We start from the raw sequence: 18,547 nt of genomic DNA, 5'->3' as shown, positions 1-18,547 counted from the left end.
CACGGCAGTGTGTCCCATGTCCTAAGTGGATTCTTTTCTCAAATCACCCTTGCTTCGATCGTGCATCTGTACTCTTCTTGTTTTCCTTCTTTTACCAGAGACAGCAGTCTCTCCCAGACATAGTTAAAAATCACACAACACCAGGTTATAGTCCAAAAAGTTTAATTGGAAGCGTTCGGAGCGATGCTCCTTCATCAGGTGATAGTGGAGGCCTCTATCCTAACACACAGAATTTATAGCAAAAATGTACAGTGTGATGTAACTGAAATTATACATTGAAAAATTGATTGTTAAGTATTTCATCTGTTTGAATACCATGAAAGTTTCACTTCTTTCATGTGTAAATCACAAAACCTTTTTTTAAAAAGTTGTATTCTCAGGTTAGCTGTTAACAATGGGTGATAGCCAGACAATTGTTAGCATATTGTTAACAGCTAACCTGAGAATGCAACTTTTAAAAAAAGGTTTTGTGATTTACACATGAAAGAAGTGAAACTATCATGGTATTCAAACAGATGAAATACTTAATCAATTTTTCAATGTATAATTTCAGTTACATCACACTGTAAATTTTTGTTATAAATTCTGTGTGTTAGGATCGAGCCCTCCACTATCACCTGATGAAGGAGCATCGCTCTGAAAACTAGACTGCTTCCAATTAATCCTGTTGAACTATAACCTGGTGTTGTGATTTTTAACTTTGTACACCCTAGTCCAACACTGGCATCTCCAAATCATGTTGCCCAGACATGCTTTTGATCATGAAAATGTCCAACTGATCTCCCAATGCAACTTAACTCTGAAAGATGTCCCCATTTGAAGAAGTCTATGGAGTTTGGAGCACTCCACAGTAAAGGCGTGACAGGGAACTCAATGCAAATTGCCCAGGATGGTATTGGTGTGTTTAAATGGGTTAAATTTATAGGCCAGATGGACACGGTCTAACTATAGTTGGCTGACTGTGGAAGGTTGGACGGTGTTCTAACTGAGGTGCTTCAGATAAATAAAGGAGTAAGCAGGTCCTGAACACAGGAAGTACATTGTCTCAAAAGGAGAGGGGAAATGTGTAATTCGATCAAACCTGCTATTCAATTAAACATTGAAATGGATGCATTAATCTTTGGGATCCTTAAGGACCACAGAACCAAAAGGCTGAGATCACCCATGATCAGTGGGTACTGAGTTTTGTTAATGAAGTTATTGAGGGCTATAGGACAGGGTGTGAGTAATAGGAGTCCAGATACATAGCAGTGATGATCTGAGTGCAGAAGGGGATGATGGGCTGAATGGCCTTCACTTTAAAGCTTTTGCCTGAAACGTTGATTCTCCTGGTCCTCGCATACTGCCTGACCTGCTGTGCTTTTCCAGCACTACTCTAATCTTCACTTTATTTCGATGAGTGGACATCAACATTTTCAAACAGCCGTGAACATTTGCCACAATCTCCCCTCAACACATTCCACAGCGTCCCTTCAATGACTAGGCCATCCTTTGGATGAGAGAGGCCGCGCCGACAGATTTGGCAACTTGCAACCCCACCCACCCACCCCCCCCCCCCCAGTCACAGCAGTGCCCCATTCCGTACCTCTCAGCATCTCCAGGGGGAGAGAGTCCAGCAGCTTCCAGCCTGGGGCTTGGGTCCACTGGTGGCTCACCGAGCACAGGGACAGGGCAAGTCTGAGTGGCCACCGAGCACACACAGCGGGAAGCAGTCTCACCTGTTCCTGACGTGCACAACTCCATCTGGCCAGCACCCCCCATTGGAGATGGCTGCTCAACTTCCAAAGCACTTGGGTCATGGAAAGGAAAGTCATCGGTCACTCGGGGAGGGGAAGGGGCAGGGTGGAACAAGGTGTGGGCTAGCACGGAGACAATGAGGACTGCAGGTGCTGGAAGCCAGAGTTAGTACATGTGGAGCTGGACCAGGAGAGCAGGTTAGACAGCATCCGAGGAGCAGGAGAACGATTGTTTCAGGTCCTGACGAAGGGTTTCAGGCCGAAACTTTGACTCTCCTGCTCCTCGGATGCTGTTTGACCTGCTGTGTTTTTCCAGCTCCACATCCACTGACTCTGGGTTCCAGCACTGTTCTTTCATACACAGAAAACATACCATTAAGAGCAAGGAATAATGGTACATGGCAATAATACATTGAAGGGAAATCACACAAGGGACTACGGAATAGAAGCTAAGTGAGATAAAGAAGGATGAGTGAAGGTTGGCGTGGAGTGTCAAAGCTAGCAGAGTCCAGTTGGGCTGAATGGTCTGATACTGTGCGGTGGGTGCTATGCAAGTCCCACACCCGGGTCCTGCTCTCAATGTGACTGCTCCTGTCAGCTTCAAGATAAAAATAATGATCCCATTTGATCTGCTGACCGCATTCTTCCATTTCCAGGGACGTTTTGTTGATGTGCCTCCTTGCAAATGTTACCCGTGTTTCCAAGTCTGAACTTTAAAAAGAGACCACACATACTTAATGTCCAGTGGTCCCGAAACATCTACACGGTGGAATCATGGAACGGTAACAGTTCCACAGCAGGAGGACATCCAGATCATGCCAGCCCTTTGAAATAATTCATCCCACTCTCAATGCTTTCTTCAGCGCCTGGCAACTTTATCACTCGTTGAGCTTCTTCTAAAAAAATTTGGTGTTCAGGATATGGGTATCACTGGGGAGGGCAGTGCTCATGCCCATCCCTAGTGGGCCAAGTGTATGCTTTGATGTCCTTTCAAAAAGGAAACTACTCAACAAAGCAGAAGTCAAAGTGCCCTCAAAAATGGAGCCACTGGGATCTCACTGCCTGAGGATTTATTACAGGAACAGAGCAAAATGAACAGGCAGTGGGTGAGCAGACTGCCAATAAGCCAGGAGAAAGCAAACGTGGTGGAAGATGCATGAAGGTGTGGCACGTGTGACAAAGCACCAGCCAATTTGATTATGTGGATTACGCCTTGAGACTCATTAGTGCCAACTCAAAGCTATTGACTCTATGGCTTTATCAACCCTTAAACTGGGGCTGCTGTGTGGGTAATTGGAGTGGGAGTTGCAGTCTCCAAGCCCCTCCCCCTTAGTCTGATGCATGGCTGACATGAGCCCCTTTAAGTGACAGTACCAGGAATCGATGTCAACCACAAGGAACACAGAGATTTGAGATTTAAGACAATCATAGAATTTGACAGCAAAGAAGGCGGCCTATTTGGCCTACCTGTACAGGTTTCTGAAAGAGCTACTCCCATTCTGCAGCCCTACCCCCAAGATCCTCTAAATTCATCCCCTTCAAATATACACATCCAGCTGTCTTTTGAAGCCCTCCTCCACCACTCTCCCACACGGCACATTCGGAATCTCAGCAACTCTGAGTAGAGGTTCCTCCTTATCTCACTCCTAACTCTCTGGCTGACAACCTTGTAGCTGTGACCCCTAGTTACTTATGTAGCAACTGGTAGAAGCTGAAATATCCTGCTTTAAGTTGTTCATAACTTTGAACATCTCAGTGTCAGGTCATTCCCCTAATTTTCTCTACTCCAAGGAGAATAAGTCCACCTACTGCAACTTTTCCTTCCATCTAAAACTCCTCATTCCTGGTACCATTAGAGTAAATTTGCTTTAAAAACTCAAGACAGGCTTTTGAAAAGAAAATCTCCTTTCACAAGGTTGTTGCTGGCTGGGCCAGTAGCTATTGCCTATCCCTAACTGCCCGAGAAAGTGACGGTGAAGCCCACTGTTGAACTGCTGCAGTCTGTATGCTGGGGGAAGACCATGGTGTCATTGTATGCCACTCACCACAATGGGTCTGGGTCACTCGTCACCTTCTGGGGGCTGACCTGATGAAAGGTCCTTACAATGTCAAGAGGCTTGTTTGATCAGGTAAACCCAAAGAGAAAGAAGGAGCAGGAACGGGCCATTCAGCCATTCAAGCCTGTTCCACCATTTCATATGATCATCCTACTCTCTATCCTGTCACCCACCCCTTACCCTTTGATTCTTTTAGCCCCAAGAACTATATCTATTGCCTTCTTGATGATTTGCAATGTTTTGGCCTTAACCACGTTCTGTGGCAGAGAATCCCAGAGGCTCCCCACTCTCTGAGTGAAGATGTTTCTCATTGTTGGGTCAGACCACATCTATAGTCACATATCACAAGGTCATCATGAAGAAACCCAACAGCACCTATGGTGCCCACTTAGGGAAATCAATCCTTGATATTCTTAACCAACCTGTTCAGAGATGTTATGACACACCTCTGGACCAGGTGTCCTGACTCAGAGGTGGGACACTACCATTGTGCCACAAGACATCTTCTGGGACATCAACCTTTTTTTCCTTAATATCCAGAAGAACTCTGACACACAACTGAATATTATTTATTTCCTGTCACCACATGACTCCCATCTATTAAAGACCCTGAGTGAATCACCCATGTTTTTCAACTGATTAACTTACAGGCAAAACACTTTCAGAACAATGCAGACCATCTAAGGTGAGGCAGAGGGGCTAAATCAAAATTACATTTGAGGAAATCAACCTTTTTTTGGTCCCTAATCAGCCTGTTCATGAATTATTACATATTTGTGGATCAGGTGGGACTTGAATCCAGGTTTAGAATGTCTGAACAGAACCTAAGTTTCACTAGCTACCCTAGTGAACCCACACCTCCCGAACATCAGCCTGTAGAAGTGACATTCCTGCTACACCACGGTCTTCCCCAAAATCAACCCTTTTTGTCTGGTCACAAGATTCTTTTACTCACATCTTGTGGCTGTACAAGACTGAGCTCTCTGCTACCTCGCTACAATCTGCAGGAAGTCTCAATCAATAGGACCTCTGTATTCCTGCCTTCACCACACGCCCAGACTCTCGGTTTCCAACCAGCAGATCTTCAAGGGTGACCGTGTGCCCATTTTCATTACTTCAACTCCCCTCCCTCCCAATGGAGCTCATTGCTCATGGTGCTGGTTCTGGTCACATCAGATTCCTGATGAAGGGCTTATGCCCGAAACGTCGAATTTCCTATTCCTTGGATGCTGCCTAACCTGCTGTGCTTTAACCAGCAACACATTTTCAGCTCATTTCAAACTGGTTTGGCATATTCTGCTGGGCCTGTGACTGCACTGGGGGGAGTCTGCCAGTCAAGGCTTCTGGGAGATAATGACACCCTTGGCCACCTCAGGGCAGATGCCTGAAGGCACATCTAAGGGCACTCCCCATCACATGGGCGACTGTAGAGACTGCAGCCACTCCCACAGCCGTACCAGTCATCTGTGGCATTTGACCCAGAGCTGTATTCAAAATCAACCCGGACCACCATATCCCAGTAAGTACCAGCTGCTCCGCTATCACTGCTTCATTCCTAAAGGACTCATCATTTACAACCTTCCCTCTCCCTCTGAGACTGCCACACCAGAATCACACATGGCGGTGCTTAAGACAAGTGCTGACCACCACCGAGCAAACCGACATCTCAAGAGATGGGAGACCACCAAAATATAGGCAAAGGCCAAACTTAGCAACAGCGAGCTGCCAATTTGTCTCCCTCCCCATCGCACTAATCTTTCAAATACCTTCTTCTATCTCAGACTGTAAGTTCCACATTGTAACTTCCCACAATAACAAAAAAACTCTCACCACAGGTCTCCTCTGATTTCTTGCCACTTGTCTCAAGACTGTCTCCACAGAATCAAATTAACCGAAGTGAAATGGAAAGGTTGCAGATTGTACTTTATTTGGGTTGTAAGAGGGAATCCAGTGTTGGGGTTTACTAGTTAGAAATTATTATTGTGTAGATATCTATAAGCATGCATTCTGGTTAAAACCATATAAAAAGCATCTCTAATAAAACATGATGGTGTGTGTGCATATATAGAAACCATATTTTGAGAAATAATAGCAGATATACCCCTTTATATTTTACAATTACAAAACTTAGACCACAAGAGTACAGGAGTAGGCCATTCAGCCCCTCAATCCTCCTCCACCATTCAATGGGATCATGGTTGATCCAACACTCCTCACATCCGTTCTCCTGCCTTTCCCTTTATTCTACTGTTGATTGAAAATCTATTTATCTCGGCCTTAAATGGACACAAGGAATTTGACTCTTTGCCCTCACTGGGGTTCATTGGGAATGTGGAAATAGATCACAAACAGATCAGCTACGATCTTGTTGAATTGTATATCAGGCATAATGGGCTCAATGGCCCGATCCATCTGCTCAACTTAAACACACACCAACCAAGGGTCAAAAGTAGTCCACTTGGTCTTGCTCTGTCATTAAATTAGATCACAGCTGATCTGAGTTTAACCTTAACCCTACATATCCCCAAAAATCTTCCATCTCCCTGGAAATCAAGGATCTATCTCTGCCTTAAAATATTTAAAGATTTATAAATTGTACTCATAATGTTGATTTATTCAAATAAAAGGTGTGTCCTGTGACCATTGTACCCAATGATAAATTTTCAATATCTCCTTCCTCAATAAATCTTCAGTACGGGGAGAGCTGGAGTTCAGGGAGTAGATCCATTGTCTCACAGCCAGAATGTTGTAGTTTCAAGTTGTAATCTAGTGATTCAAAAGCAAATTCTTCTGCCTTTGTGGTGCAATTCCGAAAGGTTGGCAGGGGAGTTTATTTCCTGCACTCTCAGTGTGCTGCCTTATCTTTCATACAGCACTTAAAAAAAAATAAAGGAGGTTAAGAAGTGAGTTGACCAAAGCTTTCAGGATACGAAAGGGGAAGAGAGTGAGTGTGTGAATGGGGAGAAACTAATCTCTGCTTTTTGGGGAGTCAGGACTCTCACATTTTCAGCATGGAGGTCGAGACACACAGCTACAGAGAAGGAGGTGGCTGAAGTTTGGAACTCACTTTCATAAATTGAAATCGATGCTCCACCAATCGTTAACTGTAGATCGGAGAATGTTAGCTGTTTTTTTGGGCAGGGATATGAAAGGTTATAGGACAAATGTGGGAATATGGAGCAGACATGTATATTTGGTCAGTGCATTGAGTATAGGAGTTGGAAGGTCATGTTGCAGCTGTACAGGGCAATGGTTAGGCCACTTTTGGTATATTGTGTGCAATTCTGGTTTCCCTGCTATAGGAAGGATGTTGTGAAACTTGAAAGGGTTCAGAAAAGATTTACAAGGATGTTGCCAAGGTTGGAGGGTTTGAGCTACAGGGAGAGGCTGAATAGACTGGGGCGGTTTTCCCTGGAGTGTCGGAGGCTGGGGGGGTGACCTTATAGAGGTTTATAAAGTTATGAGGGGCATGGATAGGGTAAATAGACAAGGAAGTAGAGGTGGAGTCCAAAATTAAAGGGCAAAGGTTGAAGGCGAGAGAGGAGGCAACAGGTAAAATTACAACATTTAGAAGGCATCTGGATGGGTATATGAACAGAAAGGGTTTGGAGGGATATGGGCCAAATGCTGGCAAATGGGACAAGATTAGGTTGGGATATCTGGTCAGCATGGACGAGTTGGACCGAAGGGTCTGTTTCTGTGCTGTATGATGATGGATATGGTCTACACCAAGGCAACATGATCACGTTGAATGGGGCGGGGGGGGAAAGAGGCTCAAGGGCTGAAATGGCCTCACTTTGTTGTTTGTTCATGGAGAGTGGACAGTGTTATGTTGCTCATGGGAGCTTGTTATGCACAAACCAAGTGCCTCGCTTCCTACTCGACACCCTGTTTCAGAAGTAGCGAAATCGGTTGGTGCTCACAAATAAAAATTGACCAAAATCTTAAATTGCAACAGTTCAACGTTTGCCGAGTGGCTGGTGAAATGCTGTCCCTCTGACTCAGCCCCATCGACAAAACAGCTCCATAATCTCACTTCACTCCATTCAGATGCCAGGTCTGTTAGTGTGTGTGCATTTGACAGAATTGTGCTGTGTTAACAGTGAAAGCAGGCAGGGCTTGTGTTCAGTCAGTTTTTACCTGTACCCCACTTTGTCATTTTCAGTCCCATTGTCCCTGAAGAGAACAGACAAATGGGGTAAAAAAAATACATACTTTGTTTTCAAATTGATTCTTCAAATAGCATCATATCTCTAACCACTAGTGCAGAGATCCACAGTCTCACAACAGATACAAAAATAAAAAAAAACTTAATCTGAACTGCTAAAAAGTATCAACTGCCCCCACGATAATAATCAGCCAGTAAAACAGGCACTGTTTATCAGTCATAGGTGTCACCTAGAGATGTAATTGTCATTGTTGATAAAGGTGAGTAGTACGTGCACTAAACTAAAATGCTTGGCATTAATAAGACTATACAGCTCCTGTTGGGCATCTCTTCGATATTAATTCATTGGATGTGGGTAACATTGGCAATGCCAGCCAGCATTTTTGCAGCTGTCCTTGAGCAGGTGATAAATGGTCTACAATCGAGAAGTTTGATGGACCATTTCAGAGGACAGTTAAAGAGTCAGCCATGTTGCTGAAGGTGTGGAATCGAGCGTAGGCCAGACCTGTTAGCATATCTGCCATTTCTTTCTCTTACAGACATTACAGAATCGGATAGATGTTTTTACAAATATCCAGTATTTCCAAGATCAATATTAATGAAACCCATTGTTTGATTAATTGGCTTTAAATTGCCCAGGTGTAATGGTGCGATTTAAACTCCAATGTCCAAAACATTAGTCCAGGCCTCTGGCCTACTCTAATACCATTTCATCCCAGTGACAGAAAGTTCTGGAGAAACTCAGCAGAAACCTCAGAATCTGTGGAGAGAGAAACAAAGAATTAACATTGGGCCAACATTAGACTTGTAATATTGACTCATGCTGGCCCGAAACAGGAAGTGTCAACTCTGTTTTTCTCTGTCTCTCTCTCCTCAGACCTGCAGAGTTTCTCCAGCATTCTCTGCGTTTGCTTCAGATTTCCAGCATCTGCAGGATTTTGCTTTTGAGTTTTGAGAAGATTTGTAGCTCAGGTTGAGGTTCTAGATGTAGGCTTGCTCGCTGAGCTGGAAGGTTCATTTTCAGATGGTTCATCACCCTACTAGGTAACGTAATCAGTGAGCCTCCGGACAAAGCACTGCTGGTGTTTCCTGCTTTCTATTTATGTGTTTGGGTTTCCTTCGGTTGGTGATGTCATTTTCTGTGGTGATGTTATTTCCTATGGTGATGTCATTTCCTGTTCTTTTTCTCAGGGGGTGGTAAACGGGATGCAAGTTGATCTATCAACAAACACATTGACTTGGATCCCATTTACCACCCCCTGACAAAAAGATCAGGAAATGACATCACCAACCCAAGGAAATCCAAACTTAAACAGAGGAACCTCAACTATCCAAATACTAATTATCCGAAAAGCGGATTATCCAAAGGAGATCTCGAGGTCCCGACAGAAACATTTAATCAAAATTGTGTTTCCAACAGTGATTGTGTCTTTTGTTTACAGTGATTAAACAGGCACCATCTCCAAATGACTGACCTCCTGACCTCTCTCTCCCCCCAACACTTTCCCTGGAGTTCTACACAGGGACGTACCCTAAAACCACCCCACCACTTCCCCAGATAATCTGACCAAAATTGTCCTGTACAGGCAAAAGTGGAACCTGTCAAAAAGTTGTGTGGGGGGCTGTGACTGTGTCTGTGCGTTATTTGGAGACTTACCCCACCACGGCAGCTGCAGCAGCAGTCTCATTGTTGGTGTGCAGTCCGGCTGCCATGGAGAGGGAGCGGGGGCGGACGGGGTTGGGACGCGGGGGAGCGGTGTTGAACGTGTTGGGGGGTGGGATTGGACAGGGGAGCAGTGTTGGATGGGTTTGGGGGGTGGGATTGGATGGGGTTCTGGGAGTGGGGGAGTGGTGTTGGATGGGTTGGGGGGTGGGATTGGACCGGGTTCTGGGGCAGGGGAGCGGTGTTGAACGGTGTTGGGGGGTGGGATTGGACGGGGTTCTGGGGCAGGGGAGTGGTGTTGAACGGTGTTGGGGGGTGGGATTGGACGGGGTTCTGGGGGCAGGGGAGCGGTGTTGGATGGGTTTGGAGGCGGGGCGAGATTGGAATTTGCTGCAAATTCTGCCAACTGCCGAAATCTCAATCTCACTTTAAAATACCAATATTTCAGTCAGAAAGGTGTCCCACCCGAGGGCTGGCTGGAGGAGTGCTGCACTGTCAGAGGTGATGACGGTCATTGAGGTCTACAGCACAGACAAAAAGGACCCTTCAGCCCATCACATCCATGCTGGTCAAAAACAACCACCAAACTGCCTCTGTATGTCTGTATTATAGTTATCCCAAGTCATAAAAATGTGAATACAAATTCTCAACGGATTAAACCACTAATGGCCACACTATAATGAGATACAGGGCAGGAAGTGCCTCATGTGGACCTTAAACCCACAAAGCTGACTGGCTTATCTCAGAATTGTAAACGCTATGTAAAAAACCAGGAAGAAACGTTCAAGGAGCAAGTTGACTGATGGAACGTGACACAAAAAGTTCCAAAACCAAAGTCAATAACAAAGAAGACTTGATTAATAATTAAAGCATGTTTATTAAAATAGGATTTCATCACCAACCAGCATATATAGATGGGTATCTATGAGGTATAATACAAATATATTACAGGCTGATAGATAAATGTGAGGCTTTGGAGAATTTTCAGAGCAGTTTGAAGCTAGTTGTAATTTTGATATGACATCGTTATTCCATTTGAAGATGGATCAAGTTGCTTTTTATTTAAAAACAGACAGCATTTAGGCATTCCTCTCCCCTTCCCCCCCCCCCCCCCCCACCTCACCCAAAAACACCTTTAAATAACTTATCACCAGCCAACTCAGACATGCCAACAACAGTCAGTATCTGCCCATTCAGACAATGCCTGTGGCCCACTTCATCAACCTGCTTCACACACAACCTGCTTCTTCAAAGGTGTGTCGCAGTTGGGGAGGGGCTGGGGGTTAGAAACTCCCCCTCTTGTGAAAACAACTTATCTCAAGGAGGAAAAAGTGGGAGGCTGGAAAAGTCCATGCGCAAATCCAACATGTACCACAACACGTCTTTGCAAGACAACGCAGAGAACCTCAAATCTTTCATCAGTTCAAAAGCACTTATCCCCGTCGCCCAGAGCTCACCACACAGCTACAACTCGAGAAGGTCGACGGTGCTATACAAATGCAAATTACTGCTGTTTTTACAGAAAAGGGCCAGGCAAAATGCCACTAAAATCTACAACAGCGTTGATTCTCTTTGTTTCTAAATTAAGGTGGAATTTTAAGAACAGTAACAGCAAAGCTGCTCGACTATTGTTGACAGTAGCACACCAGCAGAGGAGATCCAGTAAAGAAAGAGTGCAGCCTGCCCAGTGAAAATATTTTCGGAACTCATCACTTCTTGGGTAAATTAATTTACATTAAGGACACGAGCTGAAACATCATGGTGCCATTCACGTAGTTGCGCATATTTAGGGCTGTACCGAATAGTAGTGACCTTTGGCCTGTGAGGAAGAGAGTGACAGACAGACAGACAGAAGGAGAGAGATAAAAATGAAGTGTCATTTGAACATGTGCAGGGGATTCATGATTACTGTTAGACTTCAAATTCTACATTTTGTTTTGATTGAATTCAAATTCCACATCCGCCGTGGCAGAATTTGAACGCGGGACTCCAGAGCATTAGCTGGATCTCTGGGTTAACAGTCCAGTGATAATACTACTAGGTCACCACCTCCCCTAACTCACTAGCCAGATGCACTTGTGTGATCACTATCTTCAAAAGAGCAGAGTTTGAACTTGACAGTTAATTTGTTGAAGAAGCAGGGAACTGGTAATTAAGCAAGGTCTTCAGCGTAGCATTGATAAAAACTATAGCCCTGACAGGTAGTTTTTGACAACAAGAGGAGAAATTGCCAAAACTAGGGTTATCTTGCTTGGAAATTATAAGGTTAAATGGTGGTTTGACCAAAGTTGACAACATATTCAGAGCAACAGAAAGGAACAATTGGGGAAAAAAAAAATTCCACTAGCTGAGGAGACGAGGATTGGGAATGCCATTTAAAAATTAGATTAGAGACAAAAAAAACTGTAGATGCTGGATTCTAAAGGTAGACAAGCAGGAGGTTGGAAGAACATAGCAAGCCAGGTGGTATTAGGAAGCGGAGAAGTCGACAGTTCAGGTGTAACCAGTCTTCAGGACTCACACAAAACATCGATTTCTCCACCTCCTGGTGCTGCCTGCCTTGCTGTGTCCCTCTCCCTCCTGATGCTGCCTGCCTTGCTGTGTCCCTCTCCCTCCTGGTGCTGCCTGCCTTGCTGTGTCCCTCTCCCTCCTGGTGCTGCCTGCCTTGCTGTATCCCTCTCCCTCCTGATGCTGCCTGCCTTGCTGTGTCCCTCTCCCTCCTGATGCTGCCTGCCTTGCTGTATCCCTCTCCCTCCTGGTGCTGCCTGCCTTGCTGTGTCCCTCTCCCTCCTGGTGCTGCCTGCCTTGCTGTGTCCCTCTCTCTCCTGGTGCTGCCTGCCTTGCTGTGTTCTTCCAGCCTCCTGTCTGCCTACCTTTAAAAATTAGAGCTAGATCTTCCAACAAGAAAAGGGTGGTGAAAGTCACAACTCTTGTCTGTGAACATTAACTTGTGATGTATTAAACATTCATTTTAAAACTTTATGTATTTTTGTCAACCAGAAGGCATTAGGGATATAGGGCATTGAGTTGGGTTGGAGGTCAGCCAGGAGCTTGGTGAATCTTGGCATGGAATAGGCTCAATGTGTTAAGTAGCCTCCTCCTATTCCTACATTAAGCTACCCTGTCACTGTGTGAAGCTAGAATGAACATCAACATCATTGATGTAAGTTGCTATTACAGCTAAGGGTGTAAATAGTCATCAGAGTTAATTCTGTGTTCACAAAAATTGGCTCTTGCTCTCAACAGGAAGAGGCCTAACTGATGTCAGTGACCTGCACGTGGACCCCTACACACTTACTGACCCCACATTTACTTGCTTTTAATCCCCAAAATGAAAGCAGTTTTGTTTGGTTGCATATGGGTGAGACTTTGTTTAAAATGATTCATGGGATCTTTGACTAGGGCGTCTTTGACTAGACCAGCATTTACTGCCCATCCCTAATTGCCCAGAAGGTAGCTCAGAGTCAACCACATTGCTGTGGGTCTGGAGTCACGTGTAGGCCAGACCAGGTAAGGATGGCAGTTTCCTTCCCTAAAGGACATTAGTGAACCAGACAGGTTTTTCCAACAATCGATAATGGATTCATGTTTACCATTAGACTTCTAATTCCACATTTTGTTTTGATTGAATTCAAGTTCCACACCTGCCGTGGCAGAATTCAAACCCAGGACCCCAGAACATTAGCTGGGTCTCTGGATTAATAGTTCAGTAATAGGTCACCACTTTGCCTAATTTGACTCTGGATAGAATTAACCCCAACAAAGATCGTTACCCTCTCATCTCTAGTTACCCTGAAACCACTATATTGTGGGGGCCTGGACTCACTGGGAGGTCATTCCTGATTGGATTGACAAGGTTTCCTCTTTTGGCTTCTATGATTAACCTGTTGACACAGATAACCCAGTTTTTTAAAAAAAAAATTCACATCTGCAGATGGTAGGGTTTGAACACACCAAGTTGGAGTTCCGCGTCGAACCCCGTCAGCACTGAACTGGTACATGAGGCTTGGAAAGACAGGATGTGTGGGGTTCAGGACACCTCCAGTAGGTTTCTCCTAAAGCTGCTCCATTTCCATGGCCATACAGCTGCTGCATCAGATATTGAGGGCCAGTCACCCCCACCCGCTGCTGTCATTAAGAGACCTGGCAACTTTCACCACCGCTCAGATGCCAGGTCACACACAAACGGGGAAATGGGTCCGTATCAAGGCCATGTCAAGATGAGCGCTCCATTGTTCTCATGCTCCGTACCCAATGCTGTGGAGAGTGGTGCCGGGAAAACTTGCTTGGGTCGGACACATGCAAAGATCATGCCACTTTCATGCAGATGAATCTAAACGTGTGCACAACATGCACTGGTTAACAATAGCATCACTTTCCAATCCACATCAACATCATCTGTCAACATTGTTCATGTTGAGAAATTGCACAGATACCTGACTTACAGTATAGCACCTACACTTATCCCCAATTCATGCAAGGGTTATGTGCTGCTGTATGGACTAGCAGATATTGCCTGTGCCCTTTGATCTGAATGACTTGCTAGGTCCATTTCAGGGGGCAGTTAAGAGTCAACCATATTTCATTAACACTCAACATGCACCCACCACATTTCATAGCCATTTTCTGGTCTCATTTTTTTTGTTTTACAAAATTGAATCCAGAGGTAGTTGTATTTTGTATATTTCAAAGTCTTTCAGACAATCAGTGGACTTAATTTCATGTTGCTCTCTGACTTCAAGTTTACTAAAGTCACCCAGTCACTTGTTGGCCATGAAACTAAGTAATTATAAAAAACATTGTTTGAAAACAAGCAACTCCAGTTTAGGCGAGACACTAATCCGGGCTGGAAAATTGATAATCTTCCCCTTCCTGCATTTAAAGTTTCACACCTAATGCATGCAGGTAAAGTCCTTGGAGTTGCAAGACATCAGATTGGTGCACAGCAGAGTTTCCATCCCTGCCATTTACAGCGGTACTCAAACCAATGTGCGGAAATAATCCTGGCAAAGCTATCGCTCTCCCACTGCAACTGCCAGGTCCTCTCTCTACAAGAATCTCAGGGAGTCCCTCTCCCACTGCAACTCCCAGGTCATTTCCTCTGCCCTGAAGCTCTTCCCCTACCTCACCCTAGTTTCAAACTTCCAGCTCAGCACCGTCCCCATGACTTGTCCGGACTTGTCCGACCAGCCTAGCTCCTTTCCCACCTATCCACTCCACCCTCTCCTCCCTGACCTATCACCTTCATCTCCTCCCCCACTCACCCACTGTACTCTATGCTACTCTCTCTCCACCCCCACCTTCCTCTAGCTTATCTCTCCATGCTTCCGGCTCACTGCCTTTATTCCTGATGAAGGACTTTTGCCCGAAACGTCGATTCTGCTGCTCGTTGGATGCTGCCTGAACTGCTGTGCTCTTCCAGCACCACTGATCCAGAATCTGGTTTCCAGCATCTGCAGTCATTGCTTTTACCTCTTTTCTATCATTACACAAGTCAGCAGCTGCAGAACCTTAGATGGTCAGCAGAGGTCGCCAACAGTCCACTGTTAAGTCTCCACTAACAACCCACTGCCTTCTGAATGTTATACTGTCTGATAAAAAGAGCCACCTAAAAATGCAACTAAAGAAGGTTGATTCTTTAAAATGAAAGCAACTGTTCTGAACGGATGTTTCTAAAATGTTTGAAAATGTGGTATCAATGGAATAAATATCAACGGAACACATGATTGCCAGACTCCCCTGAGACAATGCCTCTACTTTCCACTGTTAACATAGGCTTCACAGAAACACTGATGTCAGTGCAAATACGGATTTGGTGTCAGTATAACTATTATCACCTCCAACTGATGCCTCATTTCTTTTCCATGTTTAACTGTTACTAAAATTCCCTCTGTAAACACTTGTGGCTTATTAAATCCGGCAGAAGGGTCAAATTACCAAGAGATTGAAACTCAAAATAAAATTTGACAAACAGTAGGTGTGTGGCAACTCCTAGTCAACGGCTACTTTGTTCAGACTGGACTCAGAGTGACCCAAAGCAAACAACCCTTGTCTGTTTCTCTATCTCCAATGATACTTTCCCCAACTTCAGAAATACAGACCTCATCTCCCCACGTCTTCATTTCCTCACTCAAATCTACAGAGTTCTGAAACTATAGCACTACATCAATAAACTGCTTTGTTCCTCCAATGATAAGTCAAAGGAAGAGCCATAATGAATTTGAAACGTTAACTCACTTTCTCTCCAGATCTGCTGAGTTTCTACAGTACTTTCTGTTTCTATTCATGATCTATAGGATCCCTACAGTGCAGAGAGAGGCCATTTGGCCCTTCGGGTCTGCACCAATCCTCCAAAAGCATCCCACTCAGGCCCAACACCATCCCCCACCCAGTCCCGTCACCCTGCATTTCCCATGGCTAATCCACCTAGCCTGTACATCCCTAGACACTATGGGCAATTTAGCATCATCAATCCACCCTAACCTGCACGCCTATGGGCATGGGAGGAAACCCATGCAGACACGGGGAGAACGAACAAACTCCACACAGACAGCCACTTGAAGGTGGAATCAAGCCTGGGTCCCTGGTGCTGAGAGGCAGCAGTGCTAACCACTGAACTACCGTGCCATCCCGTACTTCTCAGTAGGAAAGCGTGCCCTCAAGTCCAGTCCATTAGCACTTCTGGTCCAGGTTTGCAAGGTTTTAAAGCACAGGTTTGCAAATGGTGACCACGTTTACATAAAGCACCCCCATCCGCTAGCAACGACACCCCGAGTCCCAGTCTCACAGTGGGCAAGAAGTGAACATCATGACCTCCTGTCGCTAGAGTCTGGGTTCAGGTCACGCTGACTGAGGCCAGGACAACAATGAAAACAAAGTTCCACACAGGAATGTGCTGAACCTTCACTGGGAGCGGTAGTCTGCGTTAACGAGAGATCTCCAGGGGCATTTCATTAATGACAAGTCTCAAGTACATTCCATCCAAAGTTCAATAAGTTCCCAGAAAGCTCCAACTTTGTGTGACCCTGACATTGGCAAGGGAGGCCAGTGTGAGATATAACTGCTGAAACATGGTCTTCACTTTCAGGTTAAAACACAACATCCCGGCTTTGGGAGTATTTCCCATGGATGGTCAACTGGCAACATAAAACGTTTCTCCTCGGGGGGACAATTTTGACACTTCCTCACATAAAAGGGGCAACAAAAGATCCACGATCATCAAAGATAAACATATCCTCAAATTCTCATCACCTCAATTATAACTTGAGATCTTTCAACATATTTTTCAATACCATGCATTAAAGACAGACAACCTGTTGCTTCAGAATTGATATTAGCTCAAAAAAAGGCATCATTCAGTAATTCAAATTAGCAGCGCTTAATAAAGCAGCAAAGCAATATTTTGCACCAAGTAAATTTGAATGCACCCTGTTCCGAATAAATGACTTTCACAGAAGGGACTAATGGGGGACAAGGACTCAGTGGATCCTTTAATATTGGGTTATGGTTTTGCATTGGAATTGCTTTCTTAAATATAATCCACCCCGTCATATACAAGTTCCAACCACAGCAACGTTTTCTACATGCCTGTAGCTCAGCAGAGGTAAACTGCATTAGATACACACAATCCAGATTAATATTGACACGCACAGACTTTAACAACAAGAATCAAACCTGGCAGAAGGATGCCCCAGGGGTCCACTCAGCCTCTTACCTTGTCTTCTTGCTGGTCTCACTTGCTGGAGTTGTCTCACCCACTGGAACAGAAACAGAAACCAACAGTGAGTTACTGCGACGGGGAATAAAAATGACAAACACGGGCAACTCAACATGTTGCAGCTTGGCTCTCTGGTCACAAAAGCCAATCTTTCTTTGACACACATACTAACAAGGGTAGGCCACTCAGCCCTTCCATCTGATTCTAACCTTAACACAACATTCCTACGTAGCCCCAATAATTTTCATCCCCTCGGTAATCACTCAACACACAGGCACACCAACTCTCCGTGATACAACAGCTGATGATACTGTGGGAAACCCTGCACCCAAAGGCTGTTCAGTCTGTTCCACTATTCATCGAATACCCCACTCACATGGCATTTTATTGTACAGACGGAGGTCATTCAACCCATCAGGTCTGTTCCAGGTCTGTTCCTAGTGCATCATGGAATCCCTACAGTGTGGAAACAGGCCCTTCAGCCCAACAAGTCCACACCGACCCTTCAAAGAGTATCCCGCCCAAACCCATACCCTATCCTATCACTTTACATTTCCCTTGACTAATGCCACTAACCTACACATCCCTGGATATTATGGGTAATTTACCATGGCCAATCCACCCTAATCTGCACATCTTTGGACTGTGGGAGGAAACCCGTGTAAACACAGCGAGAATGTACAAACTCCACACAGACAGGCTGGAATCGAACCTGGGTACCTGGCACTGTGTGGCGGCAGTGCTAACCACTGAGCCACCATACCACCCAATCTCCTGCCTTTTTTCCTCACACCCCTGACCATCATTTCTATCCAAATGATCACCATGACCATAATGAATAGATCAGTGCGGAACACGGCGCTATCTGTTGGATGGCAGGACAGGGCTTGAGGGGCCGAATGGTCTGCTCCTACTTCTCTTTCATGTGTTGGTTTGTGTGAGTGAAAGCAGGAGAAACCCACTGGTGTAACCTCATTTTCTAACATCTTGGGATGCTCTTTAAAGCCAACCGGAACCTAACAGAGGTCTTGGGTAAAAGTCTGATTAGAGCCACTGCTCTGAGGAGCCTGGAGATGTGGGAGTACATTGCGAGCGCTGTAACTACGACTCCTTTCTCCTGGAGACCAGCATCGCTCATTCCCACTCTAGGTCAGCCTGTTGCACTGTTACGGCTGCACAATTTATTACTGTGCTCCCGTTAAAGTT

At 45.1% G+C, this 18,547-nt stretch overlaps 1 protein-coding gene across 5 annotated transcripts in view; it reads right to left on the bottom strand.

The window, feature by feature from the left end:
• The window catches only part of pdlim5a (PDZ and LIM domain 5a), a 270,252-nt gene that overhangs the window by 76,851 nt on the left and 174,854 nt on the right, over positions 1-18,547 (bottom strand). For all 5 annotated transcript variants that reach the window (XM_060851758.1, XM_060851759.1, XM_060851755.1 and 2 more), the window contains one exon: positions 17,339-17,381. In XM_060851758.1, coding sequence (XP_060707741.1) covers positions 17,339-17,381 — 43 coding nt within the window. The remainder of the gene's footprint in view (positions 1-17,338; positions 17,382-18,547) is intronic.

Source organism: Hemiscyllium ocellatum, chromosome 36, assembly GCF_020745735.1.
Source record: "Hemiscyllium ocellatum isolate sHemOce1 chromosome 36, sHemOce1.pat.X.cur, whole genome shotgun sequence".
NCBI lineage: Eukaryota > Metazoa > Chordata > Chondrichthyes > Orectolobiformes > Hemiscylliidae > Hemiscyllium > Hemiscyllium ocellatum.
Note: the sequence above shows the minus strand (reverse complement) of the source record. Positions and strands in the feature narration are given on the sequence as shown.